Source organism: Temnothorax longispinosus, chromosome 10, assembly GCF_030848805.1.
Source record: "Temnothorax longispinosus isolate EJ_2023e chromosome 10, Tlon_JGU_v1, whole genome shotgun sequence".
Classification (NCBI taxonomy): Eukaryota; Metazoa; Arthropoda; class Insecta; order Hymenoptera; family Formicidae; genus Temnothorax; species Temnothorax longispinosus.
The window spans coordinates 3909959-3937174 of record NC_092367.1 but is presented as its reverse complement, the minus strand read 5'-3'; the positions used below and the strand labels follow the sequence as shown (position 1 = coordinate 3937174).

Below are 27216 nucleotides of genomic sequence, written 5' to 3'. Positions count from 1 at the left end.
GTCATACATGCAGTCGCCATATATATCATTTTGCATCCGAAGCTGAGCACCTCCATGATTATAACGTGTGGTGCTTATAGAGTGTTGCATTACAGGTGTAATCCAAGCGCCTTGTTGTGACACACTTTTCTTATCCTGTAATATTCCTGAAACATTTATAATGTCTAGATACCTCGCGTTCGACCCGGCGGAATTACTTAACTCCAAGTGCGAACGCATACACACATTACACCACGGCATATGCCGTCGCTCCGCTCCGATATGTGGAGGAGCACACGCTCGCGCGTGCGCTCGCGCGCGCACGCTCCGGTGCCGCACTGCCGCCAGCCGTGTACCGATCGGCTTGGCCTGACAAGGCCGTCGCGGCGCGCGTCCGTCAGTCAGCGTTCGCGCACGAATGCGACGGTACGGTCGTCGGTCATCGTGGCGGGTTTTTACTCGGCGCCGCGCTCACGGGAGCTCCAGCTCGGGAGAGCAGAGCTGACGTTTCTACGTGAAGCGGGAAGAGAAAGTGGTTCACCCGCACCTCCATCTCTCTTCCTCTCCTTCTCTCTTTCTCTCTTTCCTTTCTTTCGCACACTTTCTCCCCCGCGGCCTTTTTCTTTCTCCTCCCGCGTTTTCGCCAGTTCACCGAAGGCGTTCCGCCGGGCATCCGTGCAACCGCTGGGGCTGTGACCTGCTTCCTCACTCCGTTTCTCGCAGCGGTCCGACTGGCGGACGTGCACCCGCAGGTGAGAGGTGCGAGGCGGAGATTCCGCGCCGCGTCGACGGATGCGGAGGACCCTTATCCGTCTCGGTGCGACACGACGATTTTTGGCGGGTATATGACCCATTACATTGCGACGCAACAGTCTCGGGGGAACGGATGGGTGTTCGAGTCAGATCCGGAGTCTCGACGCAGTCAAACGTCCGAGAACGGGTCTTCCGGTCCGCGACGTGGTCGCGTGTTTAACCATCCGGCGCGGCGCGGCGCGAGGATGGCCATTTCCAGTCGCACGTTACACGCCGCGGGATGACCGCAATTAACATACCATCACGGGATCGCGCTATTGTGATCCACGCGTGCGGTCCACGTCGCAGGGCTAACCGCGATTATCGCGTGAACCGATTACGCGATGCTGCTGAACAACAGGAAAGATTCGCGGCCAGGAAGACCACCAGTCAGTTACCAGTCAGGTCAGTTACCAGTCTCGGAAATTTCGCGAGATACGGGCGCTATCTGATAAAGAGATACAAGCACGCCGAGACCATGTTCCACAAATTTAATTCTACCTACGACCTCGGGGCACGACGCGCGCGTCTTTTAGGACGCGAAAAGAAGTAACGTTATTCCGAGATTCACTTTCGCCTCGTGAGATCTCGGATAGCGCGGCCTCACGGTACAAAGTTCAAAGCGGCCTCATAAAGCGCGGCACAGAGAGACACCACCCGCAGGTGTATATGCCGCGAGTGTCACTCCGGGCATTTTCCGGCTTGAGGTCCAGCCGTGTGTCGGGTGTTGAAACGCGCGCGTGGATCGCCTCTGTCAGGAGAAATTTCTCTCTTCTCTTCATTACGGAAGGTCGAGAAGTCGATGCTCATCGACTATCCGAGCGGCGAGCGGCAAGCGGCGCGGCGCGACCTTGATCGCGCACATCGGCGGCTCGGTGCCACCGGTATAGAGATACGCACGGCCTGCGCGTCGACGTCGATAATTCGCGCGCGCGGCGTACATTCTCTCCGCGTGTCCTCGTATTCGACGTTCCTCGCGCCTCCTCGCCACCGCGCCGCGCCGCGCCGCTGCAACGTTCTCTCAGAAGCGCGAGAGCGGATCTGACAACTATTTCGGAAATGGCTCTCCCGTTTGGTAAGCGGCTCGTCGCGCCTCCACCATTGTTCCCCGGTTTTACAACGGAAATAGGCTCGGTACTTGATAAGTTTTTCGAGAACAAAAATTGCTGACTGTAATCGCACGGACTTCACCATTTGCATAGATACGTATGCAATAACCCTTCCTTGTAGTTCCATGTCGACGTGGATTCGACGTAATACTTTGTCTTTCGAATATCGGTTCTCCAAACGTGAGACTTTGCTTCATTAGTAAATAACTAACAACAATGGTTCTTTATATTCTACCTGGCTAAGCCAGTTAATAAATGTAAAGGATCATTATTATAATTATCAACCTATATTTCTGGTATATCCATACATATAAATTCTATTTAATAATAAACAATCTGTGATTTATATTAAATCTGCCAATTAAAAATAAAGATAAAATATTTTATCTTTGCTCACATTTGCTAAAAATAATATTCAAAGAGTTAAACACAGAATAAAAAAACATCTCATTTTCTTTTATTTTAATAACTATATTCTAGATCACAATTTTGTATATATTATCTAATCATGAAGAACAATGAAAATATGACGATAAATGAAATTTCCATTTCAGAGAACCGATAATCTTGTCGAGAGTTTAGCGTTGACTTTGTAAACGTCAGACAGTGCACACCCTATACTTTACCTATAATCCTAAATAATTGTTTACATATTAAAGATAAATGGATGACGCGATGAATTTAGGTCGATTCGTCAGGTTGGATGTTAAAATGTCATTCTTGTCGTCTAAAATTTAAATTCTGTCAGTTCAGTTCGAAATAATTCGCGAAAATTGCTCACGATATACGCTAAGTCACTCTAAATTACGCAATTACGATTGATCTTCGTTTTTGCGACACGGCGGACTATCGATGGGTCGTGCCACGCCGTAGTATCTATCGCGATAGAGGTCGCATATCGATAATGTAGGTCATGCATTTTCGGCCTTGCACATTTGGCATCTGAACGTCGATTGGTTCGCGCGTCCCCGTGGACCGATTCGGTTGCTGTTCCAGGAGATCTATTGTTCCACCGAACAGCTTAAGGAACTTTATACGAAACAACTACCAACTTGCGGCCGACAACTCGATTTTCTTTATAATGCGCAAGGAGCAATTGCCTTCAGGAATCAATGACCCGTATCTTGGCTAATTTATCCGCCAAATATCGCTATATATTTTTTATTATATTCACTTGCAGACGGAATGCAATTATCCTAAGTTAGACAATTAAAACGCAAGAATCTAATTTAACGCTTTAATCGCTAAAGATTGCGGAGCCCAAGTGTACGCTAACTGTATCATCTCAGATAACAAAAATGTTTAACAGGCAGAGTATAGATATCTTAAAATTTCATTTCTTCATGCATCTTTTTTAGATATTGGTAGACATCTGATGTAAGGACACGAAATTACAAACTTTGTATTAATGTTTTTTTTTTCAAATTCATTACGTTAGCTGTAGGCTACATTAGATTACGTGCATTTAATATTCTGTACTAAAATTCGATATCCGATCGCTTCTAATTGGGATCGTCCAATTGAGGTCATATGTTCCTACGTATATATTCGCGACGAGTCATCGTAGTGACCTTCGGTTCAACACGTTTTTGATAATACGCACCATTTATTCGAACACTTGAGGATAACAAAATAATCGTCTCTCATTACGTCACGTCCGTTATTCGCATTGCTACGCACGGTCATTGCTCGAACGCTTTCGTGACGCTCGATCGGTTTATTGTGTCGAGTTATCGCGTTTTACGCCATTTGGCATAACTCGATCCTTGTGTTTTGTATACTATATATTCGTAATTTTTTTTTTAGATTCTACTTCGTCATTCTGCGTCTGTCAGGCGTTTTACGAAACGTAACTTGCAGCAAAAACAAACAACGATACATTTATCTTATTTCACTTTGCTCGTAAAGCAATTAAACAGATAATTGCAAGGATCCGACAATTAAAAACGTAATACCGCCGTATCTGAGTTCGACGTCGAGATACGATAAAGAGCTCTGCTATTTTAAAAATCAGCGTTGAAATAAAGTTTATGAATTCGCCAAAGACAGGAAAACCGCTATACAAGAAGAAAGTACGCGTATAAAAGAAATATCTGCTCTCTCGCGAAAACAACTCTTTTTTTATTTCTTCTAATATGAAATTTCCTTAAATTGTCGATTCAACTTAGATACGCAAAAGGCGATAATTACGCATCGTTGCTGGATAGATATCAAATTTTCAGAGCATTATTTAAATTTAAAGTATATGCATATTATATGATGCATTAATGTTCATCACTTCTATCGTAACGATATAATTATAAGTCATATATAAATATATATAGTTATATAAATAAATAGGTTTTAATATTGGACAGCTAATAATACGTATATACTGGCATAAGATTATCAGTTTTGATTGAAGTGCACAGTTTTTTTTCTAATATATTAATAAGCTCGGTTAAAATTATTATCAAGAAGAGGCGAATTAAACGTCTTTAACATATCTGATAATCTCCGACAGTTCCTAATTAGTGCAACTTCCGTTAAGACAACGTTTCTCGTGGGCGTTATAAGCTAGCGTAGGTAGAGACGATGCAGGATACGTTTCTCAACAAGCTTACTTAATAACAAGCTGCCTTTTAGAATAAATCGACAAATAGAAAGATCAATCTGAATGTTATGAACGCCAGAGCGTGACTTGTTTTCGAAGGCACCGCGCACCGCGTCGAAACTTTACGAATCATCATTTCGCGCTTATCCTTCAATAAATCTCACGGCGACGGTTAACTCCTATTAAAATACTTGAGTAAAAAAAAACCAGCGAAAATATAAATGACAGTTAATCGAGGTTTACAGCTTTACAGCTATTAATAAAAAAAAAAAAGATTGTGTTAGATTTTATAAATCTAATTTTATCGAATATCGGAATATGAATTATAATATGCAAAGACACTAATGCGTAGGTATATAGCAAGAAATTTATGTTTTTCATTTTTAACGTTCCTCGTAATAAAAGATTAGAAATCTATTAAAGAATAATATCCTGTAGTTTAGTTATGTTAAGAAATGACGTGTCGAAAAATTATTCGTAAATGACTGCGGCTTATTCACCGATAGTCGAGAGCCGCAAGAAAAACAACTCATTGGATGACATAATACACCAAATATGTCATGTACATTGTGTGTCGAACGTCACCGGTATATGATACACGGCGTTTACTGTCGTTATACGTCTGCTTCAATAACTACGAAGCAGAAACATCTCTCGAAAATGTCAGCGAGAGTGAATGAAATTCCTGATTTAAGTGAGAACCAGGAAACTCACGCCCAGGCGACGGACGGAGTAGTCGGGAGCATGGAATTCTCTAACGTTAGTTAGAACAAGTATCCGGAATAAAAACAAATCTGCACAATGATTCGGACGTATCTAACGTAGGAAATCGACACTTCGCTAATATTTAATAGTCATCGATTCGATCGACCGTTCTCTTGCACGCGCTCAATGGTAAGGCCAAAGGCTATTGTGAATATTTACCTTGCGTCATTTATTGAGTCACTGGTATAACAGAGATAGACTAATAAATTCGCAGTACTTACAGGCACTTAAAAGTCACGTAGTTATAGATAAGCTTCATGCCAATTTCATCATAACACGTTAAGAACAAATGTAAAAAGACAAGATATACGAGCAAATAAATAACATGATACGCGATAGTCGATATGTAGTCGCAATTGAATCTGAAACAAATTGAAACTGAAAGAGATTCGGTTTCCGGAAGGAATGCAAACACACATATTTTAGATAATTTTTTGTAATCAATTATATTCTAATGTATCAGCCAAACTTTTAAGTAAAAAAAAATTTCTTTTATATTCAAGATTTTGTTTCGTTAAAATTTAAAATCGGTGGTTCCACGTAATACTCGCGTAATACTATATATGCGAGAGGATATGGAATTTCTCCAGAAACACTTTGAGAAGGTAATAATGATAAAGAGAACGCAGTTGTTCTCTTGCGGAATCACTGCCGAGTTTTAGTGCTAGAATAATAAACTTTATCTCGGTACGTATCGATGGGATATCACTGTGAATAAAGCGCACCGGCAGCTTTTATCAATGTGTAAACCGAGAGGGGATCGTCAGACAAATGTTATCAACCGGATCTACCGCTCCTTTGAAAGATAACCGGACGCTAATGAACTATTAATAAACTCGAAATGGAATGCATTCCGATAGATATACTAGCTCTGACATTTTGATGAAAAGCATTATTCATTCACTCGATTATGATTCCCATTCTCTCATCGCTGTCGAGATTATGATGTCAAAATTGAGAAATTGAGTGAATATTTTTCCGCACTACAGATGCAAAACGTCCAATTGTTTCGCATACGGCCGCTCGTGCCCGGTGAAATAAATTCGTGCAGGAATATGTTGAAGGTGCTCGTTTCGGTTCGTGTGCATTAACAGACAGCCATAAATCTTGATTAACCGTGATAAGATTCATTCTCGCTGGAAATGTAGGACACATACGGATTGAATTATACGTTCATTTTAAAGGGGACAAGAGAGGGATGCTCTCAGCATATTTTATCGATTTATACTGTCGAACGCAGATGAAAATGGTGCGAAGAGAAATTAATTTGCCTCCACGTGTGAAAAAACTCACGCGATCTATTATCTGCCGCTTCTGATGTCAAGATCCAATATAGCTGCAGTAAAAGACCAGCAGTTTTAATTATTAGTTTCTAATGAATTGTCGTATTATATCTGCATCATATTTCGTATCAGAACGATTGTTTAGTTTATTAGAGAAGGACGGTTTAGATCTTGTGAAAACAACTATGCCGATTACGTCGATAGCCACCGATTTTTATTATTCAACTCTTTTTTTTCGAGGCTCTTTCACTTCGCTGGCGACTACGCGCGCACAAAGGATTTGTTTGGAAGCCTTTCGTGTTACGGAATACGTGTAACGCTGGACTGGAAAAGGCTTCGACGATGCATCAGTGCGTTCGTTCGTTCGTTCGTTCGTCCGATGTGCTTAACGGCAAGATCGAAGCTAGTATACAGGAGTCGTTATTAAAGCGTCTCGCATCGACGGTAGCAACTTTTGCATCATACCGATTTGTCGCAAGCTGACACATTATTTATGTACAATGTGCTTCGAATCTATTTCTGAGGCTGAATTTATCGAGCGGCTTTGACCCTCTTCGTGCTCGGCAATGTTATCGGCCGCTCTATAAAGTTATTAGACGTAAGGTCGTTAAACGCACAAACCTTCCGTTCCCGCTCGCGCTTCCGTAACTTTGCAACTTCGTGCGCGTTCGTGCATCGTAACGTGAGGCACGTCGATAATTTTAATGCAACGAGGCACTTTTAAACGATGAGGTAACAAATTGACAAAGTATGTTTGTCAAGGAATTAAAGTTGATGACGTTATTCGCTGACATTAATATTAAACGCAGAAATAATGATCGCTCGATCGAGACCGTACGTTAAAGAGATAAAGCTTAAATCCGCGTCATTTCTAAATCTTGCTGTCTAAAGATACCTCGAGTATCGAATTGGGGCAGCGATATAAGGCTACGATATTTGCAAGCCCGTCGATTCCTGATCCCCGTTTGAGATCCACGGGCGAGACGACGGACATACCAGCGGTAAAAGCAAGCGTTCGGCTCGCGCGAGTCCGGAGTATCGATTGATCGGCCAGCCGTGTGTGCGAGACTGTTTATAGTTAGATAAGAGAAAGCTGACGTAGCCGGGTATTACGTAAATAGTGAATTATCCCTGTAGAGTTAATCCGTTTATTGTTAATACAATTACACGTGACCATCGGATTTGTACATTTATCAATCTTCTCGCAGCCGAGGTCGAAGTTAGGCACTCTTTCTAAAATCGAATGAAATTCGTAGGTCTACAATAGTCGAGTCGAGTGCTCGTTCTATCGTTAACTCATTGTTAGCCTTTCATTTTACAATATAAATCTCGCGTTTCAATCTCGGATTGTGAACTCTTTCTGTATGCACTTACAACAATATATTTATCTCTTGCGTACTATGAATATTAGATATTTCCCCACCGAGGATTTCAAACCATAGGCACACATATTTTATTTTCAAAATATTTGCACGCCAACTTTTCTTCTTAAATTCAAGTCTCGTCCGAATTATAAGTAAACTTCGAATAATCAACGATTTTCACGTTTATTATATATGGCTACCTTTTTGTATCTTATTATGCCTCTTTGTTTTTATTATTTTGTTCATCGGTGCGTAGTCGGATAAATTCAAGTCTCGTCTGAACTAGATTTCAAATGAACGACGATAATGCGAATCTCGATGTCCGACTCAGTTTCCTTCTCGAGACCATTTTGTTTCCTTAAAGGAACGAGGCAAAAACGTCTCGTAATATCCACGTTTCTTTATCACCTTGAGATATAAATACGAGCGACGGTTTTTTTTTTATATCGATCTCGATTGGTGGGACTCCCCTTACTACCGCGAGTAAGTGTGAATTATTCTGGCTATTGCATCGGGGTCGACGGTCCTGTCCCTTAATGGGTTTGCAGAACGCTTAAGATCCGCTTGAGGCCAGACGGCGCCAGTTTCCCGGCTCCTCGCCATTATCGGCAGCGTACATCCTGCTATCTGTATGCATGCATATACAGTTCCAAACAGTTCGATCACCAACGAACAAAGTAATAAAAACAACAAACGTAATAAAATATAAGGAGGAGACGATAAATGCAGAAATTTAGTCCGTAGTAGACAGTATTGCGAGACATTATTAGTACTAATGTTATTAGAATTATTATGTATAGAGTGGAGACGGAGGACACTTTGGTCATGTAACGGGAACTTCAGCTATCCAACTTAAGCCTATTAGAAGTTGGCTCAGTTACTGAATCGCGATAATTTAAGGAACTCGTAAAGCAAACTTCGACCAAACTTTAATTAACTTCATCGGAAATGGATACAACCGATGAAGTTGCTTATAGCAAAATTTTAAATTATATGATTTATTATCTCTAATTTAATATTTTTTTCTGCGTCAAACAATAAAAAAAGTAGTAATTTATACAAAATACTGTGCAGGCATTATTTGATTAACTTAATCGGCGAGTTTGATCGGAGAGTTTGATCGAAGTGACTCATAGTGCATGATACAAAACCGTGTCTTCTAATATCGATTTGTGTAACATACTACATATTTATGTACGAGAACTATGAATATTACAAACATGCATTTCTCCATTTTTGCTCCCATGGTATTTACTTTCAATGATGAACAACAAGATAACAGAGCACCTAGAAATAGCGTTCGATCGCGCAAAAAATTTGCATTAAAGCTAATGTAGGTATAATTGTATCAGACACTGCCTGATTAATTGTCCATGACGCAAACAACAATTTATGACTTTATATCTTTATTTTATACCCTTTACAAAAAGCACAGTCATTCGGTCACGCGCTCGCGAAATGAGTCTCTCCCAGAAGCTAGACTGATCTCGACTCCACTTCTGTAAGTTTCTTAATTCTACTGAGAGCCTACGGTCAGTTTATTATAATTTAATTTATTTCCGCTATTTTTTTACGGAGATAGGATCCATTTGTCTTCCGAGAGGTTCGAATGATTGTCCTGACACGCGATTCGATAGCTTGTGTTTTCAAAGCGCTCGATCGGAACTGCGTCCTTGGTCGAGCTCCGCTCTCCTTGCCCGTGATGCGCGGCCCACATTTTTATCGACGGAACTTTATTTATTTTTAGAAAAATATACGATGGAATACCGACTGCACCAGCACGGCACTTTCGTTACGAGAGAATCGAACGAACGCGCGTTCGGGGAATAGCTCAAATAATACAGCCCAAAGTATCGCCGCGTTTTTATGTAGAATACCTAGGGATGTTACGTAGAATACCTTGATTATCTGCGACGGAGACTTTAATGAAAGCACGCTAAAAATTTCAGCTAAAGAAAATAACTGGAAATTCCCTCCCTTTCCTACCAAAACTTCCGTTGAAGAAAATCCCAAGTTACTAAAATAATATTAAGTTTTATATATTATTTACATTTATGTTCAATATATTAATTATAGTTTGGAGTAACATATATTTAATTGGTCCCTTATCTATCAGTTTATTTATTATATACATAAATTTATCTGCCAGATGTAACATATAAATTTCGTATTGATTATCGCGTCAAACATTAGCCAGCTGAGCTGAATGTTACACGTACTCCTTCTGGGTCAATGACCGCGCCGCGTATGACGCACGTCAGGCAGAGAAATGGCAGAAATGAGGTGAGGTTAGGCTTGAAACAGCTGATAGGAAAACAAAGGGACGCTGCTCCGTTTTTCGTCGGGGTGCAGACAAAGCGCGGGAACGCTCTAACGTATATGGTACGATTTTCAGCTGGATGAGGCTGATGGAACCCTTGGGTGTCGCCCAGGATATTGTGGAGTCGGATGTGTTGAAACGATGGGCTGACTATCCCATCCAGCACCGATACACGGACTACTCCGACTCGGCTCGCGAAACGGCGCATCACGCCATAAGCCCCTTCCCCTGTCAACCGTCGCTTAACAACAAGCTCGCGCTATGGTGAGAACTTTAGACACGTAATCTCATTAAAAAACTTCCTGAGTCAAATTAATCTATTAGCCAATCAAGTTGATAATAAAATTGTGCGATACATTAATGCTCCATAAATTGTTTCAGGACTGGAGATATCTCGATATTACAAGTAGACGCAGTAGTAAATCCTACCAACGAGACGATGGATGATAATAGTCCTACGTGCCAAAGAATATTCAGCCGAGCTGGTTCTGCACTCAAGATAGAAATATTTAATGAAATTAAAGGTCTATATTTTGACATGTGCTGTGCTTTTGACAGTGAATTTGTCTTAAAAAAATCTTAATTGCCAAAATCTTAATTGCAGAATGCAGAACCGGTGAAGTGAGAGTAACACAGGGTCATGGATTGTCTGCTCGTTTTATTATTCATACCGTTGGACCAGTTTACAATGTCAAGTATCAAACAGCTGCGCAAAACACGTTACATTGTTGCTATAGGTAATTTAAATATTTAATATACGTAGATAAACATAAATATTGGTTCACTTTTACTTTGATGTTGTTAGAAAATATATAGAAAATAAATTTTGCTAAAAGAAGAAACATAGGAATTAATTTTAATCTTTTCGCTACGGAAGAACTGAGTAAAAAGCGTGTATACAAGTATTTTGTCGCGTTTGTTATCTTGTTGTACTTTATCTTGTACTGTCTCTATACGAGTTACTTAAATCAATGAATTGATAACATAAAAAATTCGATTATATAATTTAAAAAAATAAGGAAAACATTTTATAATCACATTTTTCTATTAAAACTTATTTCTAAGCATTTTGAGATCAAAATATACTGGTGGACATGGAAAGAAAACATCAGGAAGGACTGATATATTCACTACTACCTGTAAGGTACCCCCAATAAAGATTTCCATATGTTGTACGATTTTGTCTTTTTTATCATGCACCGTGCTCGACCGTACGAATGAATACAGTATCGTATGGATAAAGTGTTCTTGATGTTCTTTTTTCCATGCCCACCAGTATAAGAAATTTCTACTATAAATAAAGTTAATTTTTCTATTTAAACATATATTTAATAATGTGAAATAAAAAATATTTAAATAATATAAGATATAATCGTAATATATATAAAGAAGAACTCAAAGTTAATAATATGTTGTGTACAATAGATTTAAAAACAGGGCGTTATATATAAGTTGTTGCACATTGTAACAATATCGCGACGTACATTTTTTATCATTTTTGGGACAAGCAGCACAATGCCGCAATGGATTTGTTTTTGTATTATTTGTTTTTGTATTATTGCTTTGGAGCGAGCCGGCTGTTTGTACGCGTTCCGTTATAGTGGCCGTTCGTACACAGGGGTAGATTTGTGGGCGGCCACTACATAATCCTTCGTAGCGAAAGAATTAAGCCTTTCGATCTTACAATATAGGTTTTTTCTATCATAGAAATGTTCTACAAAAGGCAAGAGAAATGGGATTGCGTACCATTGCTCTACCAGTAATAAATTCGGTACGGAGAAATTATCCTCCGGATGCAGGAGCGCATATAGCTCTCAGTAAGTACGGAACGAGCAAATGTCTGTCTAAATTTAAATATACGTCGATACGTGATGAATAATAAACGATTTTTCCTTTTCTAGGAACTGTACGTAGATTCATGGAGCAATACAGCGATTCGTTAACATGTATTATATTTGTACTAGAGCCGTGCGATCTTGGAATATACGAAGTCCTTCTGCCGCTTTATTTTCCCCGAAATTTGGCAGAGCAGGATAACGCTTGCTGGCAGTTGCCGAATGATATTGGCGGAACGGACGGAGAACCTTTACTTCCGGATAGACAAATCAGAATCATTGACAATCCTCAGCACGCTTTGCATGGTAACGGAACGTGCCGATTTAACATTGCAAATATGAGGGTTTAAGCGATATTTCTTTGAAAAGCATACCGCTCTTTTACAGGCGACGAGACGGCGGAACTTTCGACACAATTGGAGACTTCAGTCAATATCGGTGAGCATGCCTTTGCGCAAATGCAGGGTGATTTGGACCGACAGAGACTTTTGGGAGAGAGACCTTTTGCCGATCCACTGGCGGATATCATGCTCAAGCAAATGCAGCATAAAGAAAGGTACGAATTTGTGAAATGGTCCTTAATAGGATTACTTAAAAAATACCTTATATTTCTATAAAATTAGGATTAATTTTGCAATAGTTAACTGTAAATAATCAGTGCATTTAAATCAGAAGGATGACACTAATTGTAAGTCTATTTTTATGGTCAAATTTAAATGATACGATAAATTATCGTTGAAGAAACATTGAATATTTTAACTCCGGAGAAAATAATAAATTTTGTCTTCTTTCTTTCTAATTTTTTTTCTCTCAGATGATACTGATTGCACAATTCATGATCTGTGTGAAATTTGTGAAATTCATATTTATGATTCATCATTCACATTAATTCATCAATATATCCAAAGGATTATTATTTAGCGGGAAATTATATAATATTGCAAAGCTAGTTTTTCTGTTGAATGCAATAATTAAGTCTTGATAATTTTTTAATCTCAACGGCACTGTATGTTTCTCCTTTATCCACGCAGCACAGCGACAAATAATGTATTCGTACGGAAAAACAGTCTCTCCTATACCGATACAAGAGTCGAACATTGCCGTGGAATTAATAATTAAAGATTTCTTCTATATCGACATGAAAAATGCATTGTGTTTATGAGCATGTAAAATGAATGGAGAATTTTTAAGGATGTAAGGAACATTAGTCAGCTTTAATCCAGTCCATTATTGTTTTACAACAGTGGATATTTAACCCTTCCTAATATTTTATACTGCAAATGCCGAAGTCATTACAACTTTTTCCGAGTTTATTGTTCTTTTCATACTTATAATTAGTAGAGTTCATTAATCACTTTTGCAAAATAATTTATATGTAATTATCTTTGATATGCAAATGTTACAACTTAACATGTGTTTTCATTATACATGTGTAACTTTGTGAAAGTACCTTTGAGATTTTTTATTCTTTAAAAAAAAAAATAAAAGTTCTCATTTAACATTAATTTCGTATATTCGGGCATCTTTTCAAGTAATTTTATATTTTTTGTAACAAAATTCCTATTAATATTATTGTTAATTATTAATAAGTTTTTATTAGTTAACAGCGATATGTTCGCGCACGTATCACAAATAGTTATATTGATTATCTGATATTATATGTATTAGGGCTCATGCACAATGAGAGGAATAAGGAATAAGGAACAAGAAATTAAACATAGAGAGAATTCATAGTCGCATCTTATTTCGAGACACGGCTCCTGAGTCTCGAAAAATATCGCGTATGATAATTCATGAATGTCACTAGAAAATAACACTTTGCAAGTGTGCTATTGATTGCAAAGTGTGTTATTCATGACATATCGTATGTGACATTTTTCGAGAATAAGGCTCCAGGTCTTGAAAAAAGATGCGACTATAAATTCTCTCTATGTTTAATTTATTCCTTATTCCTTATTCCTCTCATATTGTGCATAAGCCCTTACAGTTGACAAAACGATATCATATCTATGAATTATATCGTTTATCGACTTTTGCGACTATGACGCACGTACAGAGTTTGCTTTGTAATACCTGTTTCTAATTGATTTCAGCGCTGAAATATCATTTGCGTCATAGAAATAAATCATTCGTTCAGATCTGACATTTTCTCTCGCATTAAATGTTTATTTCGAGCCTGAGATAGTCATCGACGTCATTTTATCGTGATATGTCGGGTTTATTGCAGTGAGAAGATCCATGTGTGAGTCGATTGATTATACTAATGACGGTGATTCATTGTGTGAGCTACTTTTTCAAAATAGAACGATTTATTTTTTTGCTTCAATAAGATAGTCATCTATCATTATATTATTATAATATACGTCAGTAGTATATTACGGGTAATACTGAAACGAGTAATCTCACGGAACACGATTTATTTCCAAGTTTTATTCCGATTTATATCCGAGTATAATAAAAATTTTTTCTGAATATTATCGTATTTTACCGTTCTAAAGTGCAATTTTATCTTCACCTGCAACTTTACAGAGCTATTCAGATACATTAGGGAATACTTTTGTGTCATACTTTCGATAAAATACCTTGGATTTATCTAATCGAAGTCAAGGTCACGAAACTGCAGCCTTAAGTAACAACATGACGCAATCGCGTGTATAGTATTAACGTCTTTGTAATTTGTTATCTAATTTTTCCTCAGAAAGAATAGTCTAAGAGAAGCGATGTTATTTCGTTTTTAAACAATTATTAATTTAATTCATATTAAAATCATCATTCCTTTTTCACCTACGCAATGCAAATTATGATGAGACTTTTTTCTTGGTTTTCTATTTATATGCACGAGTTATCTAAAATTTCGCGAAATATACGCCGATTGCCCTGATTAATCTGTAAAGCATATATTTGTTTTTTCAATCTAAGATAATTCCGAGCGTCAAACGTTCCTACTGCGCACGAACATTTTAGCGAAATGCTAATTTGTCGATACGTGCAACGTCAATACGTGTTCTTTAGAGTCGTCAAAATTTTTCAGTTTATATTTGAAAGAAAAACTTGATACTTTAATTTTACCATTTTACGAAATACAGAATAAAGAAATTTTATTGGTGGAACACTTGCAACAAGATTGCGCCTTCTAATGACAGTTCATTAAATATGAATAGTTGATCGTTATGCAAGAGCGTCATCTGCATGAACTAAAAGAAAAAATTATTATTTTGAGAAGAAACATGCACGGGGATTTAAAAATGTATTCTAAATGTATTTAACTGCAAGTTTAATAAATCTATTTCCATTACTATCAAATGTAATCCGACAGCGATTTAGAACATCGCGATAGCTTGTGTACCGAATTGGAAATGTTATTCTTTAAATTGGCCTTCACAGTCGCCTGACACGAATTCGATCGAAAATACATGATCGATCGCGAAAGGGTACTTCGAAGATAGCCTGTATTCAGCTGTGATAGCTAAAGCAGCTGTGTCCTTAAATCTCCAAGTAATTCGAAAGTCATTACTTCTAAATCGCGCTGAATTTCTTGCTCAACAGTTGCCAGATCGTATTCGATAACAATGAAGATTGGATGATTCCCTAAGCAAATGCGTGATAATACCTATATAAAGCGGATTTAAAGTTCACTTTTTTTCATTTTCGTCTTTTTTCAAAAAACAATTATTATATTTATTATCTTATTTATCTTTTGCATATGCAAACGATATTTTACTTATTTAAAACGTCCGCATACACCAGCACGCAAGCGTGTTCGACAAATAGCGCAAGCGGTCGGGTCGGGAAACGGAGCGCGTTTTTCAGCTTCCTGCTTCCCAATCTGCCCATTACAAAAATGATGACGAAAAAGCAGGGAAAATGACAAATTGACAGTCGTCCAAGGCCGTCGCGGGCCTTATATTACTCGCAATTAAAAAGGAATACATCGCGATCGAATTAAACAACGGGCTGGCGACCCCTACTCCGCGCCTCGTCGCATCGCCTCGCGCGCATCGAGCTCGCAGCGTTCCGCGAGTCGGGCAGGCGCCGTGCGGTGCCTCCTCAGAAGGACCCGGCGCGGTGTGGGAGCACCTCGTAGACATCATAGTCGTCGCGGACGTCGCAACCGAGAGGCGGCTCTCCTTCTCTAGAAGTCTTATATAGACAAGACGATTCGGTTCGGTTCCGTTCAGTTTGCCGCGACTCGTCGTACCGCTGCCATCCTTTTCCGTCGCCTCCCTCGAACTGTGCTCCGATCGAACGACCGGAACTGTGCGTGGTCTCTCGTTCGTCGTGCCGCGACCGATTCCTTTTTAACGAATGTCGCGAGTAAAGACGGACGCACACGGTTGCTAGTGGGCCCGATCAATTTTCTTTCTCTTCTCCCCTTTTTTCCTTTTCTTTTTTACCGAGGCAAAATCGCGGAAGGCGAAATCACGAAGGGAACGTGACATCAGAATGGTCATGATTGACATGGTGGATGTCATCGAGGATGAGGACCGGTGTGTATTAAGACTATTAAGAGTAGTGCTCGTCGTTCGTTCGCGCGTCGTCGAACCTCGTGTTGAACGCGATTCCGATGAAACTCTCGTTATCGGCTCGCTATTGATCTCTGCTCTTTTATTGGCGTTTGTCCAGTATATTTCCCATACCGGTTACCCTATTGAAGAATATACCGGAGCTGGTAATAATCGATCCAGGAGAATTCATGCATGATGCAGTATTGTCAAGTCGATTTGCTCCACTTATTTACATTCGATGATCTTGGAAGAAGTAGTTTGAAATTGATCGACAAGTTGCGATATATTTAAGTGAAATTTTATTAGCAGAATGTGTGTTCCGGATCGGCTACTCGAAAAGAGAATAAAATGCAACGAGCACAGAGGGCCACCATACAGTAGGAGTAGACGCTAGAAATGCTAATGTAAAGTTCGCGACGGGGCTTGGGTGTTTGCGATAACACGCACCCATGAAATTTATATGCTTTACAAAATTACATATTTATGCACGTCACCGTTTGCGGTTTACGTTATGCAAAGCAGCATCTTCCGTATTATAATTAAATTTGCATGATGATAAGTCGTACTGTAAAATTCGAGCAAGATTATCGTATCGCGCATCGTATCTTCCTTCAAACTCGTCGCGAATAACGGCGCTTAAGCGTGACATTGTTGATTTGTTTGTTTTACTTAAATTAACGATGTGTCCTTTGTGTGAAAACAAATTCGGATCTACAGCCAATAACAACCGACGACGTTTCGCGTCGGTTTTTTATCTTATTTAAAGGTTTTAAGTACTAATTATTGAAAACCTTTTCATGTACAGGTATTTATACTGCACATTGAAATTGCGTATACTGCAACATTGTTTGAAATTAGAGCTATTCAGCAAAGTGGACATATTAAGAGCATTTAAAATGAATATTTTTAAACACAATCGTGCACAATTTACCTTATCGTGTACTTATCTTTCGTAACCCTGAAAACGAAACGTTTCCGTAAAATATGACCGAACGAAATATTAATAGACGGTAGAAGAAATAGCTTATGTATACTGAATATATGACAAGACGAACGAAATCGTTATTTTGTAGGTACGAAAGGCTTCTTAGGAGGGCGAAGACAGAGGACCTAACTGAGGTCTCGGGGATCGGTTGTTTGTACCAGAGCGGCGTGGACCGGCAGGGCCGACCGGTGGTGGTTTTCGTCGGCAAATGGTTCCCGGCTACCAAAATCAATCTAGACAAGGTAAAGACCTTTGCGTGTGCTCTGAAAATCAATGTTATGGATTGTGCAAGAAAATGAGGAATCTGCCGCTCAGCTTACGTTACAGTAAAAGTATCATCATTCAACCTATAGAAATTCAACGTTAAAAATTCGATAGAGTGAAGAGTGATGCTGTTGAAAGCATAATCTTCTCAAGTAAAGTAATGAAAATTATCTTCATCAATGTTATGCGTAGTTCTCAAAGAATTGGAGATTGCAATAGTGTATACCACCGTTCTATAGTCACTCTTGGTTGCCCTTTGGAATTTAATCGATTCGTTTGAAATGTATAATAGAAAGTGTTTTACAGACTATTCTTCTGTTAAAAGTATCTTTAATTTTTACGCTTTTGCCGTATACATTTATGCTACATTGCATACCTAACGTTTTAATCAAACATTATTGAGCATTTGCTTATAAATTATAGTAATACGAAATTCCGCGACTTACTTTTCCAATAAATATATTTTTCCGATAAATTCCAATTATATTTATGTTAATTTTATCGATGCGCGTTACACAGTCGACTTCAAAGAAATATTTTCTTTCTTTTTTAATGACTCAAAGGTATTTAACAGCGGATACGAGAATTTGTTTCCAAAAAACTGTCACTAGTCGACGTTCGCGGAATAATACAATATCTCTTATCGGATATCAGAAATGTTTCAAAAAACATTATTAAAAAAGTGTCTATTTCGGCTGCAAACACATTGAAAAGTTGTACCACTTTTCTCTATCTCTTTTCCAAGTATTCTGGATACGTGCCGAATCTCTAACGAGTCCGTGTATCACAAAACTTGCGCATGCCGCTCGATTGCGTCGCGTCGAGGCCAAGCCTCGATCATTTGGCGCCTATCTTTGCGCCAGTTGTGTCCCGTTGTGTCATTTCCTTTCCCCGTCGGACTCATCCTTACTCCGCTCATAGCCAGAACGCAGTGAGATATAGCGGCGGGTGGCGAATCGATATTTACACGTCCAGAAATAGACCGACCGCGGACCGAGTCCCTCCATGGGGGGAGGGCGAGAGCGGACTGCAACGTCGTCGTCGCGACGCGCACCCCTATCCTCAATGAAACTTTCTCATCCTATTAACCCCATTTGCATCGGCAACGATCTGCGAATATCACATCATCGGCAGGAGTGGTGTGGGACACCTAGTCGATAATTAAGAAAAGAAAACAAACGATTATTAACACGTTTCTGCTTTTTCTTTCTTTTCGTCGGTATTAACACCGTAGTTTGCATGAACTTCATGTTGCAATTGACAAAAAAAAAAAAAAAAAACGGATGAGACAGTTTTTACATGTCAACTTTTCTCACATATAATAACTTTAACCTTTTATACAATAATTTCTTCCTATATTTTCCAATATTATCGATAGTAACAGAGATGTCTCGAGTATTAAATTAAATAAAATACGAAATAAATAAATCTTTATATGTATATTATATTCCTATGAAGCACAAGTAAATCTAGAAGAACATTTGTAAAATTCAAAAAAAAACCGTGTTCAATAGAACGCACACTTTCTTAAAACTTGCGGCTTTCAAATGGCTTTTGATCGAGCGCGAAAGTTCGGTCTACATTTCTGTGTGCGAGAAAGAAAACATGTGCAACTTTGTAAATCATTTGTTATGTACCACCAAGACATCATCAATGCCTTAACATTCACTTCTCGAACCAACGAATCCACGTTTTCATCGTGACTTGTACGTCGCTAATTACTCGATCGCGTGTTCCAAATCTTTCGCGCAAGGAAGAAAAACTTTTAGCTTCATTTCTATCGGTTCTTTTTATTCCGATTGTCGATTAGCGATCCATCACCGGTGGTAAAGGACCACCGGTATGATGAGATGCTTCGCTACTTTAACTTTAATCGAGATAAGAATATCAACGACGTCACATAAAGATTCATCGGTACAGCTAAAAATATACACTGCCATGCAGCGGCTGTTGAAACTACGTCATGTACACATAGCGTTCATACGAGATGATGCGCGTTCTGAGACGAGAGATTCGACGTGCGTAATATCATTCGCTATTAATACCGAGTCTCTATTAAGTTTGTTAATTTAAACATCTGTTCCATTCCCGCGCCTTTGTTTCGTGCCTACTGACCCGCTTTTGAGATGAAATATTTACGCTCAGTTAGGAGGTTAATTACACAGCGACCTGAGATAACATGTCTTCAGGGTCGATAGCGACACGTTTTGCAATTTACGGAACAGCATCGATTTCGACTTGGCGCGAATTCCCGTTGTCGACAGCAACACCGATTTGCCTTTCACCGATTTTTACGCTTTGGAGCTCCTATTAGAACGGAAGTTCTAAGAGCAAAAAAAATTTCAACTTCTTCATTGTCTCGCATTGATATAACAGATAATAACGATCGTCGTACGCATTGCATAATGATATCATTTGATCGTAATCGGACACGCATAGTTGACTCGCATAAAGATACGTTTGTAAAATAATTTTAAAATAATTTTGAAGTCTAATCGTTTTCTCAGTAATATTATTAGTTTCATATTAAAAAGAGCGAAGAACTGATGGAATAATATAAAGGAGTTGTAAATAATTTTGAAAACATCGCTTTTTCAGTAATATTATTAGTTTCATATTAATAAGAGCGAAGAAGAACTGATAGAATAATATAAAGTTGTCATCAATTCAATATTCATGACAAATATTTACAAAATTATTATCTGCATGCAATTCTTATGTTAACCCCTTTAAGCCGCGTCTAGACTTGTGCGTATACATCGTATCATGATATTTTCTTATCAAAATACGGATATGTTGATTATAATGATATGTCAAGGCCTTGTTTTTAATCCGCATTCATATCCCGTATCTTACAGATTAAAAACAAAGCCTTGGCATATCATTATAACCAATATATCCGTATTTTGATAAGAAAATATCATGATACGACACGGTGATACGATACAATAACGTCTGCACCCAGCTTAAAGAGGTTAACATAAGAATTGTATGTAGATAACAATTCTGTAAATATTTTTCACAAATATTAATTGATGACAACTGAAGGCTGTCACACTGTCACAACGTGGTCACAACATCTTTGAAGTCAATTTTTCCTGGTCATTTAACGAAGACATCGATTTCTGCAAACCAAAAAGATTTCTACAATTTATATATAATGAGAAATCTTGTTTTTCTTGCTTACGTGATTTCGAGTACACAAGCCTATGTTATCACAATCTAAATTTCTTACTGTAACCCTGTCGAGCTCACAATATATATACGTTGCTATGAGTTCATTGATCGCCCGAAACCCTCCGACATTTGTCGGTCTCGAGCCTTCGGATTTCTCGCGAAGGTGAAACGATGAAATCACAATGAAATTGCGACGTTGGTTCTTTCAATAGAAACGGCCCAGGATACATCACATATTCCACGACGTAGAAAAGCCTTGCGAAATACCTACATTCTGTATATCTCGTCGCTGACGTCCCATCGATCCCGAGAATATTATTTACGCAGCGTTTATTTTAGGACATATTTACCCCTGTTTCTCTACTCTACTTTGACAACGCATTTTTTTTACGCAAAATGAATTCCCAACATATTTTAAAGGGTATATCGCTGCGGTTTATCTTTATACGATAATAGTGTATAAAATCAGCGACATATTTTTTACCCTCGTGTCTCTTGTGATTTTAGGCCTTGCTGTACCTAATACAATTGCTGGATCCTATCGTAAAGGGAGATTACGTTATCGCGTATTTCCACACCCTTACGGCCAGCGGCAATTACCCCAGTTTACACTGGTTGCGCGAAGTCTACAATGTGCTTCCCTATAAGTAAGTTGTACGCTTGAGATATCGAACGCATCGAACTTATTGATCGCATTTTAATGCAGAATCACAACTACGTTTTTATGATACGTATAACGTATAAAAGAAAAAGTAAGGTATTTGAACGTTATTAGAAATTTGGCAACAGTCTTTCGATTGTAACGTTTCATAATATTTAATAAATTAAAAAAAAAAAAAGATTTTTTTAAAGAGTTTCTTTCAATAAATTTTTCGTGTTAAGACAGAAGAGATGTCATATGTCACTATACAGACGAAAATAGAATTTTTATTTTCTTATATCGCCGAGAAAAGAATCAGACTAAAGTATTGTTAAATTACCATAGTCCTAGTTATGCAACGGGAAGTTGCATCGAGTTGCAGCCTACGCAACTTGATGCAGCTTGTTTGCAGAAATTTGATAGCGATCTTGAAACAGAGTTTCTTTTACAGATATAAGAAGAACCTAAAACATTTCTATATTATCCATCCTACCTTCTGGACCAAGGTTAGTAATAGTATAATCATCGCGTCGTAATTTTATACCAATTTAACAAGCTAGGGCCTTATGCTCAATAAACGTTATTTAAGACGCAGAACCGCACTGTTTAATGATTACTATTGCACTTCCCACGTTCATGCATGACGAATTATCTTCGGAACGATCGTATCAAATTTCCTGGCTATTCGTACTTCGTTAGCAACTACGCACGCAGTAATTTTGTAATCAACAATTTTTTGCGTTATTAAAAAGTAATTAATAATAACTATAATTTGAAAATAATATCATCTCTATGCAGATTCTACTCTTGTTTGTTCTCCTCTTATTACGATTTTACATCGAAGAAACTCAAATATTGTATAACAAATACAATTGATCGTTTGTTATAGATGATGACGTGGTGGTTCACGACCTTCATGGCTCCAGCTATTAAGCAAAAGGTTCACAGTTTGCCTGGAGTAGAATATCTGTATGAAGTTATGCCGCCTGACCAACTCGAGATCCCAGCGTACATCACGGAATATGACATGACGGTACGACAAGCAACAAAGTGACCATCGAATAGAAAAACTCTCAATTATTATCGAGTTTATTTTTCTTTACCAGATAAATGGCCTGAGGTATTATCAACCGGACCACGTCTTGTCGTCGCCATCAACGTCCACGTAATTCGCAGGTGAAAATGGAAGCAGCCAAGCGTCAAAATCGAGGCCAGATCGAGTGTTCTGTGCATTCGTATTTTTGCAGTAACACCGTGCGCCACTTATACGCGTGAGAACCGTAATACGCATATAAGATTCGTGACCGCTGGTGTATCTCGCCGGTTTTCGGCAACGACTGCATACGATAATCTACGAAAAAGTAATTCGATTCCGCAATAACTTGAAGTCGATTTGTCCAAGTGCCTCGTGATGAACAGCTTAGCAGGAAAAAGGACGAAAGGACGATCGGCCGCGCGAATGTTAATACGAATATTAACGAATATTACAAAAACAAAACAAAAAATCAAGAAACCACTGCCCGCCTGCTTCTGACGTTGATTGGTTCTTTTTACTCGTATGCGCGCTCACGCATATGAGTTTTTACGTCACCGAAAGTACGAAGATAAAACTTGGTACTGGACAATCCAAGTTAAGATAAATAATCGCGAAAAAGCTGGATCGACCGTATGCACAGCTGGAAGTGCATTGTTAACAGAGTATATTCTCCTTATCCAGTATAATAGAGCTAATAAATTACTATTCGCTTAGAGCGAACATCGGCTGCCAAAATATCAATAATAATCAGTATTTTCATCGTCGTCGTCGTTCGCAAAAACAAAATCCAAAAAGCTGAAATATTAACCTCTCGCCCTTGTACATATTACGCTATTCGTGGCAGATTCTTAGCTTTAGTACTGCCTGTGAAAGCGGTAGAAGGGATAAAGGAAAGCATTTGACGACGCACTAGAATTAAACGTCGGCTTAATACAGACCGTCGATCGCTTTCTGTTATTTTCGTATATCAATCGTTATACAGCGAAGAGTATCTATTTGATTATTGTATATTGTCAATATTTTTTATTAATTCACGTCGTTGATGAAGAGATTGTGCTGCGCTGCCGCCGCCGCCGCCGTCGTACACAGCCGCGGTATATTTTCGATATACTAATAATAAATCATCGGCTACGAACAAAGAGCGGTTGGATGTTTTACTGTGATGTCATGTCTTCGGCGCTCAGCAGATTTCATCAGTTTTAAAACTTTGTTTGTCTTTTCTCTTGCGAAGACTTCGACGCGAAATGCAGAGAGCAGTTACCAGAATGTTACCGTTGAGCGCCGAAGTCGTATGCACGGGACAGTTCTAGAATAGAAGAAGCAATAAATTTAAGAGCTTGCTCGCGATGTATATCGGGAGGCAAAAAAATCGTTATCCCAGTTGTTAAGCATTTTTAGCGATTAAAGAAATAAATTAAAGAAGTTAAAACCTGTTAATCGCGTCGATTAGCCCATTTCTCACGCCCGCCGAATCACGAATATTTCGCGGCAAGTATAGCGCCATTTGTCCTCCGCTCTTCTTTAATCTTTTGTCAATTAGTTTTTGACACGACGAGAAAAAAAAGCTATTTCGTGCTTAATCGCGGATGAGTTGAGAAGGCAATGGGTTAATTGACCACGCTACCTCCGCCGAAGATACAATCGTCCGTGTGATCAAGTACATAAGTGTTTATACGTATGTAAACAGTTATGGAATTTAAAAAGCGCTACTCGTAATCATCGTATGGCTACATTTAGAAGACGCAATGATTACACAGCAATTAAATGAACGCGCTATGATCAGTGAGTGTGTCTTAATATTTTACAACGTTTAAAATCGCGAAATCACCTTTGCGATTTTTTGGAAATTTATTAAAAAATATTTATACGCTATGAATATTGTATTGCATACATTTACATTTGCCATTTTGTTCTGAGCTAAGTATTATTCTTTAGATTTTGGTAAATAAGATTATGATAATTATTTATTTATAATAATTTTATAATAACTTCACTGCAAATTCAAGTGTGTTATTTTAGCTGAAGCTCTTGTTACACATTTCTTGCCGTTTTAAAGCACATTTCAACACGATAGAACGTATTAACTTTTAATTTAATGTAATTTAACGTGTTAAACAACATAATTTAACACATAAAGAAACATGTAAAAAGAGCTTCAATCTAATGTGTCATTTTTACACGTTTAATGACGTTTATGCGTGTAAAAATAACACACTTGGATTTGCAGTATTATTTACAATAATTTTTATGGTTTTCATACATAGCATCATTCTCTATGTGAAACGTATTAGGTAATTGTAATTGCCATTGCAATATTCTTCATGTAAATATTTTTAATATTTTTCTCTTACAATGTTGTTATATATATCCAACAATACCATATAATTATTAGATTCTTGCTATTCATTAAATCGCGCATTGATTCAATTGATTCCGTAATCGTTGTGTTTTTTAAATGCAGTCGTTATGTTCGCAGCGATGGGATAGTATTTTTTCACGTTACTGCATTTACATATGTATATGTTTTGCAAAGACTTTTAATGCTATTCGCGCTGCGAATAGTCGGAAAAAATTAACCTCGTACTATTCGGAGGGGCCAATAGTGTCAAATAGACTATTTCTATTTCTATTTCTCATTTTTATGTTTAATAATCTTACTGTCCGTCCCTGACAATCGAGTTTAATACGTAGTAAAAATTGTTCAAGATGCAACATCCAGAGTGATTGTTCGCGCGCGTTATTACTTTTTAATTAATATATTTTATATTAGTCATTGTTACTTTATTGTCTCAAAATTTTAACTGACAAAAAATTCGGTAATTCCTATATGGTGCTATATCAACGATCTTAATAAATTTTGAAATTATTAAATAATAATGATTAATTTTAAAATACGAATAATTGCTCGTTGCATTTGTGTGTGATTTATCTCTAGCAAGCTTGTATACGAGATAACGAGATTTGAGAACGAGGAATACGGTTAAAGCCTTAAAATATATTATATTGAGATATAATACATCTCATGTACCTCATATGAGATATAATATGAACATATTAACCTAATATGTTTATATTAAATAATTGATGATCGAGTCTATGATTATATATATGTTGACAAATACTTATTAGGATGATTGGGGAGATTCTCTCATATATACATATAATCTTTTAAGGTCCTAATCTAGTCCCTTTATCTGTAGAGAAAAATATACTTTCTTAAACAAATATCGCATAAAACTATATTTGCATTGTTCTTTCTTAGTGCATTCGATTTTCAAACTTTGTCTTCCCATGTTACACCAAGCAGAATCGCGTTTTCCTTTTGATGTCTTTTGTTATGGCTGTTCTGTAATGTAAATATGTATAATGTATAATTAGAAAACTCATTGATTCGCCAATAGATAACTATTAACTTTTAGTAAAGCGATAATATAAACTCGTACTGATTTTGGTTATTTTGATAAAAAAAAGTATGTCAACTAGACTAGGACCTTAAGCGAAATTAGTCAATCACCTAGTAATATTGAGATACGCGCGAATGTAAGTATGTACGTGAAGTGAGAGTACGATCTCGTCTTAGCACCATGAGCTGAAGCGTTCTCTTTTAAAACAAAGCACATTTTACTTTCAACTTTTGGCGTGATAAAAAGTAATAATTGGCAAGTTAAATCTTTTTTTTTGCTATTTGCTTTTTTTACATAACAATAAAAAATAGTTATTGTTTTTTTCCTGTACGTTGCATGTTTGTTAAATAATTTTTTTTATCAGATTTAAATAAATTAAATTTTAATTTATCGCATCAGTTTCATCTATTGCGTCTGTTTTCTCGAGTAAAACAATATACATATGTTTCTTTAGTCTGAGATAAAATTTTTCTTATGAGTGTCATGAACTACTGTTATACATGCTATATCGCTTTTATAAAGACTGTTACTCTTAATCTCGTACTTAAGCCAAGTTAATACAAGAGTATATGATCGTGATAAAAGAAAAGAGAGAATCATAATCGCGGTGGTGACGCTTCGCGATCGTACGCACTATCATGATTTATAATGTATGAGAAATATTGTTGAAAATCACACATTGTGAATTTATTTAAGACCTAGAAAAAAGTGCTGAAACAAAAGTCAACTTAAACAATTATTGATTACATGCTTAGTCATTTTTTTTACATAGTAAATAGTAATATGTCACAGTCACAGCTGGGTCATGAATATTTTATAACCTAGGAAGTTACATTTCCTTAATTATCGCGTTTCCATAGTTCGTACTTAAGAATAGATTGTTATTAACGACGAAACCTTGTGCGAAATGCCATTTATCCTTTATTGTTTCTTCTCGATGTCGACGCACGACCTTTTAACAGGTGCACTTCTTTCTCCGTTGTATCCTTTTTTATAGAATACAATAAACATATTATTTCAATAAAACCTACATTATCTTATGCATTTTATTTTGCGCGCTGACGCGTTTCCTGTTTTTCCCGTTCACGCAAACAGCAAGATTGCGTGAACAAATCCAACAATGTTAATATTAGAATCGTAGGTGGGATATTCTTATTTTATTCGA

At 37.7% G+C, this 27216-nt stretch overlaps 1 protein-coding gene across 2 annotated transcripts; it reads left to right on the top strand.

Moving 5' to 3' along the window:
- Positions 1-363: 363 nt before the first annotated feature.
- On the top strand, positions 364-27081 carry Gdap2 (ganglioside induced differentiation associated protein 2). 2 transcript variants are annotated; one of them, XM_071789795.1, is made up of 13 exons: positions 368-731; positions 10079-10168; positions 10281-10469; positions 10587-10729; positions 10810-10942; positions 11913-12022; positions 12107-12346; positions 12428-12596; positions 17619-17772; positions 21479-21618; positions 22063-22117; positions 22501-22644; positions 22718-27081. In XM_071789795.1, the coding sequence occupies exons 2-13, from the start codon at positions 10155-10157 to the stop codon at positions 22778-22780; spliced, it is 1554 nt and encodes a 517-aa protein (XP_071645896.1). In that variant the 5' UTR covers positions 368-731; positions 10079-10154; the 3' UTR covers positions 22781-27081. The 2 variants fall into 2 exon arrangements, with proteins under 2 accessions (XP_071645898.1, XP_071645896.1); XM_071789797.1 differs by lacking the exon at positions 22718-27081 and having other exon boundaries at positions 364-731; positions 22049-22117; positions 22501-22641.
- The last annotated feature ends 135 nt before the right edge of the window (positions 27082-27216 follow it).

Coding starts and splice junctions, on each gene's coding strand:
- Gdap2 (XM_071789795.1), top strand. Junction 10,470..10,586: donor AACAACAAGCTCGCGCTATG/GTGAGAACTTTA, acceptor AAATTGTTTCAG/GACTGGAGATATCTCGATAT. Junction 22,645..22,717: donor TCACGGAATATGACATGACG/GTACGACAAGCA, acceptor TTTCTTTACCAG/ATAAATGGCCTGAGGTATTA.